General features: G+C 37.1%; 1 protein-coding gene across 1 annotated transcript; it reads right to left on the minus strand.

Moving 5' to 3' along the window:
- Positions 1-4,228: 4,228 nt before the first annotated feature.
- Positions 4,229-11,636, minus strand: LOC144632936 (substance-P receptor-like). The gene is made up of 4 exons (XM_078491696.1): positions 11,526-11,636; positions 8,021-8,141; positions 7,188-7,313; positions 4,229-5,202 (listed from the first exon to the last, which is right to left on the minus strand). The coding sequence occupies exons 3-4, from the start codon at positions 7,264-7,266 to the stop codon at positions 4,229-4,231; spliced, it is 1,053 nt and encodes a 350-aa protein (XP_078347822.1). The 5' UTR covers positions 7,267-7,313; positions 8,021-8,141; positions 11,526-11,636.
- Positions 11,637-11,867: the final 231 nt, after the last annotated feature.

Below are 11,867 nucleotides of genomic sequence, written 5' to 3' on the forward strand. Positions count from 1 at the left end.
TTTTAAATTTCTAAGTAGCTTACAATGTTTCCATTCCGATAAATATGCTGACAGAACTTTTATATATACGCGCGCTGGCCCATCGTGCTAGGTGCAAGATAAATTTAAATCGCTCATGGTTAAACTGAATGTCTTACAGTACAAAAAAAATAATCTCGAGGCACAACAACTAATGCCACTAAAATTAATTCTCTGCTATCTAAGAATAGAAAATAGTTTCGCGATCCTCTTATTGTTGTGCTTTATACAAAAGAGACGTAATATATTTCGTAGACAAATATTCCTGTCTCACTTTTCTTGCCTGTGGTTGTTTCTAACATTTCGTGCACTCAAATTGATTGATTACGTATGCAAATTTAAAACTAGTTTGAGAAAAACCGGTGGCCATCTTTGGTCTCTTATCGTACGCACAGTTTACTGAATCAAATTTTAACGTTCATTAAATCAACTTAAGTCAGTGCTGTTGTGCAAAGTGAGCTTCACTAAGGAAAAAAAAATGTCTGAACTTCTTTACAATACGAGTCAGTCTGTATTCACAGCTCGCGCTCGAGCTAGATAGGGCAAACATGATTTTCAGAACAAGTTTAGTTGTAATAAATCAATCCAATTTGCGCGTTCGAGCTTTTTGCCTTGTCGTCGTTCAGCACTTCGAAAAACGTCACTTATACTGTATGAATTTCCTCTGCAAGTAAGTTTACGGCTTAAAGTTGAAATAAATTCACTGCAATGAGAAATAAACTCTCATCTGACAGAACATCACAGCAAGAGATCAGAAATCGACTTTATACGGCCAAAGAAAATCACCTTACGGAAAATAGATAATCAGTACATCCATAGGAAAATAAAATCAACTCAGAGGAATAAAAATATGTATGTATGCATATGTATGTATGTATGCATAAAGTTGCTACACAATCGACTGAAAGCCTCAAAGTATTTATGGGAAGATCCAAACCTTGCTGACAAAGAAAATCTCGAAACTGCGTTCAGAAAGTGAAACATTTTCTGTCATAAAACCTGGCTCAGCAATTCAGTAAAGGTTGTCAATTTACATCAAGGTCCTGTTTTCTTTCTTTAGCGGACTTGATCCATGCAGTACTTAGCTAGTTTTAACAATCATTTCATTTTGTATTCATGAGGATGACATCAGCAAATTGAACCACAAAGAAGCAAATAATATAATTTGCAATTATTTCTGCTCTGCTCGCAAACCTTTTACGTTTTCCACAATTTCTCGGAATATAGATGACTTTCAAGGACATCGTGCGAGAAATGTCGCTTCTTTTACTCGCGATTTCATTCAGCCTACACAGTTAACACCGCGCGACAATTTTTCCTAAGTCCGGTAGATTTCCAATTTTGCTTATGAATGGATATTTGAGCTCCGCTAATAAGACCAATTTATGTCTTTATAAATGTAAGTTTATTGGACAACCATAAGTGATTACGTGCTGGTTGTGTGACATGTTATTAGGTACACATGTAGAGGGTAGGGTTTTACAGTCCAAAGATTAGCGTGATCACATGTATAAGTAATGCAAACTGTACGCTGAGCCAAGCAGAATTGGCTGGTATTTCACTGTCAATCAATTCCTAGGCATCGAGTAAAAGTTGTGTGTTCATTAATTCCTTCGCTGCGTGCTAGCAAACTGTATTTACATTATTTTCCCTCCCTCCCCACCCTATGGTGTAAACATGTCACACACAAAATACAAACTTTCCCAAGCTTTGCCGTGAAATATAATTTATTTACGTCTAGAACCAGGCTGTTGGTTTAAAACAAGGCGTTTCCGTACAAAAATGGGCAAGGCCTGGCGATCTGGGCCCAGAGTTACATAATATGGGTTGGATTTACGGATTGCTTTAAAATTGATTTTGAACTTGTTTTTAGAGAACTTGTTTTTTTGAGAAGCGGCTTTTAGGATACATAGTAAAAACCACAATCATCACTTTCTATTTTTTAATGCTGAAGTTTAAAGGGGGGAACATATTAGATAAATATAGGGATTAAAAAAAGGGAGGTCCGAAAAAGGAAGTCATGTTATAAAATGTGATTTATTACTTTAAAACGAACTTCTCGACTCTTTTATATATCTTCTTAACTGTCTCTCCGTTCCTGTTCAAATTGTTTATTTCGCTGTTCAGTAAACACCCACACATAAGAACCCATATTTTTTCAAGATAGCCTAAAATATCGACTTTGCATATACGTGAATGTTACTGAGTTTAAGTTCTTAAATTAGTTTTTTTGTTGCTTAAGAAAATAAGATGCTTGTTACTGGTGAAGCAAGCCTAATTCAGAGCTAATAAAGTAAAAAAATGGATAGCATCGTTGCAAAGCAACTGTTAAAAAATGGTTTCCACAAAAGGAAAAAAAGTGATTAAACTAGAAACCTTCTGGCACAGTAGTCAAAGTACTGATACATGTAGAAAAGTTCCGTTTTCATGCGAATCTTGTAAAATTGTCAATTTTAGAAGGTGAAATCTGACACATAAAACCCATTTACACGCGCAAAAGACATCGGCACGGCACTGCACTCCCAATTTTCGACGTGTAAACGTGCCAATTCCAAATGTAATGTGGCACGTGGTCGGCAAAAAGAGAACAAAAAAGAGAAGTTTGGGGGAATTAGAATGCCACAAAGGAAGAAAATAATAGAAAGCTCCCGTTTTTAATAATAATTAAAAAGTCACCGTGTGAAGGCCACGTCCACCATTTCTTTACTCCTATAGTAATTCCTTCAACTATTTTCATTATACACTGAAGGCACAATGAAAAATCACAGCAAAACATTTTTTTTCGGCCGTTTCTCGGAAACAAAACAGATGAAAGGTAGGGGTGCCGATATAAAAATTACAACCATGCCCAGCAGTGGAATCCTTCTTGTTTTGGTCGTGTAAATGGGTAGTGTCGTGCCGAAGTGGTTTGGTTACGGTGCCAAAAATTTGCCGTGCTGTGTCGATTTTTTAGCGCGGGTAAATCAGTGGTCTTAAAAAATGGCAACACTTTGATAACTTTTTAACCAAATGAAAGATAATTGCAGTAACGCACTCAACTAAGGCAGTTGAAAAAACAAGCCTGAAAAAGTTTTTGGATAACTTCTGAAAAACTTTTTGTGCTACGACCATTACTATAATTGATAAGGTCGCTTGACATGACTTCGCGCGCAAATAAACATCAGGGTAACGAATAAATATCATTTTTATGACATTACTCGTCATGGTTAATTGTGCCCTAATCGAATAACAGCATGTGATATTATACACTTACAGCATTAATCGTATCTATAACAAAATTCTCGATTTTGATTGGTTCTCCGCGCGCCTATTTGTCGCGTAATTGGCGCGCGATCACGTGGGTGTCCAATTACAGGTATCCAATTTGAACAACTTCAAATTGGATACCTGAAATTGGACACCTACGCCATTCGCGCGTCAATCACGCGCATTTTAATGGGTTCTTTTTTGCCGTTTTCCCGCTGTTTGTACAACCAATTGAATTTACCCTTAACTTTTTCACACTAACAAAGATTCTCAAAGACTTCCTAACCTCGAATTTTGTTATTGATACGATTAATTAGTAATTGGACCTCGTGTCGTACAGTTCAAAGAGTAATCGAGCTCGTTATTTCAAATCGTCCTCGGCCGATTTTGAAATTACTTGCCCGATTACTCCCTGAATTTTACTCCACTCAGTCCAATTACTATTACTTATTGCTCATACATGGGCATTGAGTTTATGTAATAGTCATACGCTAGCTACAGACGGTTTCTTGAACGTCAAACTATAAGAACAGCATTTAAATTTATTAAATGCTTTTTTTTTATTGAAGTAACTACTAGCAAAAAGAACTTTTTAAATAAAAAGTTGAATTTGACGAGTATAAATATGTGCCGTTATAATCCATCAAATATTTTCGCTCGCGCACGATTGGTTAAAACACGTCACGTGACACAATATGTCCCAGCTTAAATTGGGGAATATCCGAGTGATATTCCCCAACTGATATTCCCCAGTTTTCTAATTTTGTGATTTAGGTTCGCGCGTTCAGTTTAATATTACAGCTCGAGTAATTTATTAAGTTGAATAGAACTTAACATTTTGAACAGACCAAAAATGTTCTGAACGCCAACAGAATTATTTGAACGCCAACAGAATTATTTTAAAAATATGCTTATAAGCTTATCTCAAAGCTTATTTAAAAGTTATGCATGCACCAGTTTGACTTTACATTTGCTCCAACTCATAACTTTGGGATCGAAAATGAACAACGTTGCGTATCTTGATTTTACTTATACAGCTTCCGAACAAACGTTTAAACGCATGTCGGAATTTCTGGTTGAAGGTGAGATAAATGTAAGGATTAATTCCACTGTAAGCAACCATTAACAAAATAAGAAATAAAAAGAAGCTAGAATCTACCGTAATATGAACCCAGATATGTAAAGCTACATATATGCTGTAAGGAAACCAACACAGTACAAATAAAAATAAAATAACAACCATCAACTGAGTAACTTTTCTCGCTGTTTTTATGGCTTCAGCTTGTCCTTGATTTTGATTGGTCCCTTCCCCTGGTATCTCACGTGACCACAGTTTGCGGCATACAATTGTATAGAGAACTGTCATTATGAGCAAAGGTAGGGCAGCGTTGAAAACGGCTAAAATGAACTGGAATGTTATCCACTTAGTCGTGAAATTACAATAGTAGTATTCTTTGTTTTCTACCAGCAGATCATTTACGTCCGTTGAAGAAACAGCGGACCAGGCCCATAATAACACAATGATTTTCTTTAAATGCCGAGATAAAGGTGAAGATCGTAAAGGACGAGTTACTGCATAAAAGCGATCGACAGCAATTGCCACGAGGATCCAGGGTGAAAAGAAGGGTGGAAGGAATATAAATAGAGCAAACAATTTGCAAGTGATCTGACCAAGAAGTCCTCCAAACCACCGGCTGCCAGAAGCAAAACTGTAAGGGATTAAACTGTTCACCAAATATGTCATCGTTATTAATAGATCAGCACAAGCTTGGTTTAAAATCAAATAATTGGTAGTGGTCTTCATGGAGTTATCTGTTCGTATAATGTGAATGATGACCGAGTTGCCGAATAGTGACAACAGTAAGAAAATGACGTACGCAATATACATTAACCACATGAATTGGAAGTCTGTTTCGCCAAAGTCGCCTGTTGTGTTGTCTGGAGAAAAAAAAACGCACAATACTAAGGATAAAGTAAATGGTTTGAACCCAGGAGTATCAGTAGTTCGTATAGTGTGATCGTCCGGGTGAGAGTAGTTCTGCGGAGAAGAACTGTTGTTGGTGACTGACGTTTCGACAACCTGAGCGGAAGTCATCTTCAGAGTCAAGTGAAAAGGTTGTTGTCAGTCGATGATGTTATAAGTCTGGTCCGTTGAAGCTGAATGGTCAGTTAAGCCGTGATGTTATTGGCTGTAAGACTCGTGTAAAGTTTGTCATCAGTAATTGGTCAGTTTCGATCCGTCTATTGTTAGTCTAATTAAGTCGTTTAATGTTCCCAACCCATGAAGTTAAAACAAGACAACAAGTTCAGTGGGAGAAAAGGGGTAAGGGATGAAGTGCTCGAGTTGCCAATCAGAATCATCAATAGAAATCATGCAGGGTACATGTATCACAGGTTAGTTGGTTGGCAACGAGAGACTGGAATCCTCTCCTTCCTTTCAGGAAGCCCTAGTTCCCAAGAAACTGGGGTCCTAATCTCTAGGACCCTTGGGAACAAACACAACCACATGCCCTGGTTCCCAAGAAACTGGGGTCCTAATCTCTAGGACCCTTGGGAACGTTCCCAAGAAACTGGGGTCCTAATCTCTAGGACCCTTGGGAACAACCACAACCACATGCCCTGGTTCCCAAGAAACTGGGGTCCTAATCTCTAGGACCCTTGGGAACAATCACAACAACCAACAACAGCAACACTGCGGGGCCCCACTATAAGGGGAAAGCTGACCCTGTGAGGCTATGGGGCAAAAGGGCGAATGGTACAGAGCACTTCATCCCCTCCCGTGGTTTATTAACTATAAGAAAAGACAATGCTTAGTTAAGATGGTCTAAAGCTATTGAAGAAGTTCGGAAGAGACAGTAATCGAATAACAGAATGGTCGAGTTGATACATGCCAGCTCGACACTAAAGCTAACGGTTACATGTATATCAATATCTCAAAAGCAGACGCATTGCTCAAGTCCAACAGCTCTAAGCCTGAGCTAGCATACAAAATGATAACAATATAAAAACAATGTTTCTGTAAGCAGGCATGCTGCTTAAGTCCATCAGCTCTAAACGTAAGTAAGCATACAAAATGGAAATAATAATTATTAGAATAATGTCTATAAATGCGGGCTTGCTTCTTTAGTCCATCAGCTATGGCTAACGTTTAAAAATAATAATAGTAATATAATAAACACCCTTAACATAGCCAGATATGTGCGTAGAACTAAAACATTGCCTACATTTTTACAAATACTAAGCTAAAAGAGAACCAAAGGGGGCTGGGTGGGTGGGAATTATTGTGAAAACTCTTTTAGGGAGCTCAGAGAATTTGAAGTAAAACTACTCAAGTCTAGATAAAACCGCATGGCCTTGATTGACATAATAGAAAAGGGGCGATGTGATTGGCCAGCCCGAATAGCGCATCACACTCAGAAGTGAGTTTGACCTTTGAATGTAACGCAAGAGTGATAGTCTTGCAGCATATTGCGTGACAGATCTGCGTATTTGAATAGAGTGATCTTATGACTTCTCTGAACTCCTTTCATGGTTGTCACATTAACTTTAATTTATATTACATGTAAATTGGCATTTATATTACATATAAATTTGCTTCTGTTGGCGGTTCGTTTGTCGCTTCTGTTTACGTCGTGAATAAGTCGTTGCTTTTTTAGGATTCAATCTTCCATTCATAGACCCGTATATCTGTAATAAATGTTCTAAGAAGGACGCACTTAATTTCGTCTAGATATGAGTACACGAGTACGATAAGTCCGAAGGGCTTACCGTAGGACTTCCCATACTAATTTTTTGGGCGAGGACGTTTTGAGTGTAAGCATATAACAAACGATACATACAGCCATGTTATCTCAATACGGAGAACGAACAAATTTTTAACATTAAATTGTAAATTTACAGTATTTGAAATTACAACTCATTACCTTTGTTAAGACCAAGGCTTCCATTGATATGTGATCCAAAGTAAATGTTACTCCAATTTGCTAGAATCGTCGAATTCATATCACCACTTCCTGTATTTCCCTGTTTTTTTTCCAGACGTCCACTATCTACAATCAACGGAAATTTGAACCACAACAGGGAAATCTTAACTTTGAAATCTTTAAGCTAAACAAACTACAGACAACGTACTATAGTTTAAGTGAAAAAAGTTATGAACAAAAAGTGCTAAAAAAGCCGGCAATTATTTTTTTAGAGATGTTTCTAGTAATAGCAACATTCTGCGTAAATCTATTGATATAGCTGGAGAAAAATAAAACAGCGTGATTGATATCCCAAGCGGTAAAAGGTTTTACTTCTTTTGGAAAGTGGCCATGTGTGGTCTTAATTGCTCAGTGAAAATTATTAGCTTTAAGTTAAGCAAATACAGATGTCTTCATGCCAAATTGAATTTGGTATGAAGTGGGGATTTGTATAAGGGAAAAACGTAACGCAGTTTAAGATTTAATATATAATCAAAAATATATAGTTAGAAAAAGACAACTAAGTGGAAATGTTGCAGGGGTATATGGGTTTCCCTTTTCATGACGCTATATATCTTTAAAAATAATTAACACAGCATGCACAAGAACACTGTCAAGCACTGTCAGAACAAGTGCAATATGTGAGAACCATGAGATATTGAATGCTTTCTGCGGCGTTGAATCCTGACTAAAACAGAATTACACAATTTCCGATTTACTTCGTAAAGAAAAGAAAATTGCCTTTATTTTGCTCTTTTTTCTGAAGTTATGAAACCAATAAAGTGCTTACTTACCAGTTCAACTCCTTGTTCAATAGAAGAAATGGAAGATAAATTAAAAGATCGGATGCTGAGATGAAAGACGACTTTTCGGTGGCAACGAAATAATTCACTGAAACTGGTAAATTTCGTGACTCTGTTGAAAAAAGAGAAAGCTTAAGAATTTTAGAAGGCAGTCAAAACGAATTCACCTTGAAATTGCAATTGTTTGCATAAGTTAAACAAAGAAACAACCTCAGATATCGACTTATCTAGTTATGACAATGGCATATGCTAAGAAGAAATTACCATTCAATCATGTATAGCCGTTATGTTGTGGACTGTAATTTGACATTTATTTCTCACTGTGCTTGTCACTCCTTTCAACATGTAAGTGCATACTAACCTGGTTAATTTACGTTTAAAGTTGGGTCTTGTTTTGAATTACAAGTAGCAGTCTGAATGCAATAAAAGGGTATAGGCCTATCATAGTTGCAAATTTTTAGGTGCTCATTTAATTTACGTATAATAAGAGCTGGAAAATGTTAAAACAAAATGCACTGCGTGGGGAAATTAAATTTTGTAAATCCCCTGTGGTTTGCACCTTATTAATCTAGCTTTTTAAAAGAATTCTTACTTTTTTTAAAATTAGCCTTTAAAAATACTAGACGGTAAACTTAACAAAAGGTTGGTGAGAATTGGCCTATCTTTATATTTTAGCAGGCGTCTTTTGCTATTTACCGAAGAGTTACCGGCAGATGTCAATTCTACTTAAGTATCAATTGCCATTCAGGAATGGCCGATACCATTTAGGATTCCATTCTTGAGTAAACGTTATTTCAATCACAAGAAGCTGTTGTCTTCTCGATCCATCGTTGCAAATTTCCAGCGACTTGTTGAGACTCACTCGGCTTAATGCAATTAGCTATCACTGTAACCTCAACGCACAGAAATACTTACCGTGCAGATCGGTAAATGTTAGGGAAAGTAACAAAGTTTGGTCATTGTAAGAATACTTTACAGTTATAAAAAAAATTAAACCTGCGGGGCTGGGGTCGAAGGAGAAATGGATGAGAGTCAAGACCGACTAAGGTATAGGATAACATCAGTAAAGTATTGGAAGACTCTATGGACAGACATTTCGTTGATTAATCGTTGACAAGCCATGGCCAGCTTTCATTATTTATTAATAGTCTCATAAAGTGTTGAAGTACTTCTCAGCGCGTGTTGGCAAAAAGAAAAAGAAAAGGCTAATTTGCGAGTATTGTGTTTATGGAGGAAAAGACATATTAAAGCTGCAAAGAAAGAGACGAGAAATATTCGTTTCGATTAACACGCATGCGACGCGGATTGGGAAGCATTATAATCACTAAAAACTAAAATTAAATATATTTTTAAAAATAATTTTGGCATCCGATAAGCGATCACCTTGATTCGGCAGAACAGGAACTCGCGCTCGAGAGGTTCGATTGTTTAAAAAGTTGAATACAGTTGAAGAGAATGTCTTTATTTTTTATTTTTTTTTTTGCAGGAATGTTATAAGTAGTTCAAGACAACACAAAAAAATATGTTTTAAAAAACATCAACAAGAAGAACAAGGAAAAATTTCGAAAGTGTTCTTCTAGCTAGATTGAGGAAAATTAACCACCTTGCTCGCCACCTGACCTACTGCAAAGTTATCCCTTGATTCTATCGGATGACTTTTAAAAAAGAGAAACTAAGATTCATCTCCAATAAGATAGTATTTAAACAAGACACTTTTTCCTTTGACTGAAGGTCGACATTAAAAAAAAAATGTTTCTTCAGTTATGCATATTTGTCGGCTATTCTCTTTAAAATCATGCGTGATGTGCCAGTTAAACAAGAAGTTACTAAACTACACATAAATTGCAAAGATCAAAGCAGTGAGAAACAAATTCTTCCTTGTAAATTTAGGTCCAATAAATAATATATTTTTTTCTAATAACGATTTTTAATAGCGGAGCTCCCGCGCGCGCCGAAGGTGCGCCCGAGCGGAGCAACCATACCCATAGAAAATTTACAGAACCATGCTTTTGGTTTTTCATGGTCATCATGGCTAGCGGTATGGTTCACGGGCGCGTCCGTACGTACGGCGTCGCGCAACATGGTGGCCATAGTTTGATGGTAGAAAGAGTGAAGCAAGACGGCCGTATAAAGTCGGCTTTTAAAATTTAAAGGGGTTTGACAAGAAAAACAAGAAGCAAAGAAACCAAATGTAGCTGACAATTACGTGTTGAAAGTAATCGACCGCCAAAAAAGTGGACATTGAGAGCCATAATCGATCGATGACTTTCGTGTCTATCTGTGACCATCTGTAGAACTAGCGTCGTACATGAAGGAGCATTCGAAATCTAAATCGGGTTTCACATAAGCTTCATCAACAATGGAACTACAATCTTTTGCAAAAAAAAGTTGAAACGCTCACATCTATTTGCGTGACTTTGGAGTGTGCGTGACATTCATTTTGTCTCACCCCCTCTCCCCCACACAATGATGAACTTTGAAGAAATGTACACTGAAACTGTTTTTTACGCAACATTGGAATGGGGCGGGGGGGGGGGGGGGGGGAGATAAGGAAGAAGGATCTGGTATATTATTCTGGAATAAAGCGTTAAGATATTTAGGGTATCCAATTTTGTACGAGTGTCCCAACAATTTTGCAAAGCAGTGTATCTAGAAACCAGAGGGCTGAAATTGATTGCGTAGCAAGAAATGAAAAGCTTTTCAGTTGTAACAGCACAAGTTCATTTTTCCTGAATCAGTCCATATGTTCTGATATGTTATTTCTTTAGTGCTTACATATAACTGCTTTTATTCTGCAATGCATACCTATGGAGCAGTATAATAAACAAACCATTTTTGTGCTACGGGGTAAAAAAAGAAAAAAAAAAACACTGACTCCTCTGGGATTTGAACTCACGACCTCCCGCGCGCATACTGACACCTTCTCGGTTGAGCTAATCCACAGGCTCAGTGATGCAAGACGAATATATCCTATATCAATGTAATAGATATTGTGGGGTCTACTAAACTGCTGCGAAACTATAACAGGATCGCGAAACTATTTTCTATTGCTAGAAAGCAGATAATTTACTGTACTCTTAAGTAATTTGCCTTGAGTAAAGACATTTGCCCTGCTTTAACATTATTATTTTTGTCGTACCGCAGACATTCAGTTTAACCGTGAGCGATTTAAATTTGTCTTGCACCTATAAGCCACCGTAAACATAAGTACTTTGGCCGCTTATTCACCAGAATGAAAACATTGTAAGCTCCAGTGAAAATTAAATAAATAGGGAGCTCCGCTTTTAGGCTTGCCTAAATCTATATATTATCATATTTTGCTGTCGACCGAAAAATGATAAATTAGCATTTTACGCCCGAAAGGTGTAGGAAATGTGGCAGTTTCCAGCTCTTCTGTAATAGAATTATTATTAATTATAAAATGTGCTTAAAGATTCTTAAAGAATCGTTTCATTTATGCTAATGAATCTCAAACTTTTATGTTAATTAAGCCCACCGTCTGACAACAGCTTATCATCTCACAAACGTCTGTCAGTACCCTAAATGGGGTTTTCTTTTCGAAAGCCATCGTGTTTATTTAAAGCTAGATAAAGAGATAGAGAAAAAAATGAACTGCTGCAGTTGAGAATCTCAGTAAAATCGGCAAAACATGAAAATAAACACATGTCTGGGTGATAAATTAATAAAAGAGGTGACGTGGCGTGTTATATCGTACGTTATGGTGCGTGTAATATTTAACAATTATTCCACAAGCGCGCGTTGGATATGAGATGGTAGATAGTCAACGAGGCGCGTAGCGCCTAGTTGGCTATAACAATCTCGTATCCAACAAGCGCGA

The sequence above is a fragment of the Oculina patagonica genome, chromosome 1 (genome assembly GCF_052425735.1).
Source record: "Oculina patagonica isolate OP01 chromosome 1, crgOcupat, whole genome shotgun sequence".
NCBI classification, from domain to species: domain Eukaryota; kingdom Metazoa; phylum Cnidaria; class Anthozoa; order Scleractinia; family Oculinidae; genus Oculina; species Oculina patagonica.

Coding starts and splice junctions, on each gene's coding strand:
- LOC144632936 (XM_078491696.1), bottom strand. CDS start 7,266: ATGAATTCGACGATTCTAGCAAATTGGAGTAACATTTACTTTGGATCA. Junction 5,203..7,187: donor AAGCCTTGGTCTTAACAAAG/GTAATGAGTTGT, acceptor TTTTTTCTCCAG/ACAACACAACAGGCGACTTT.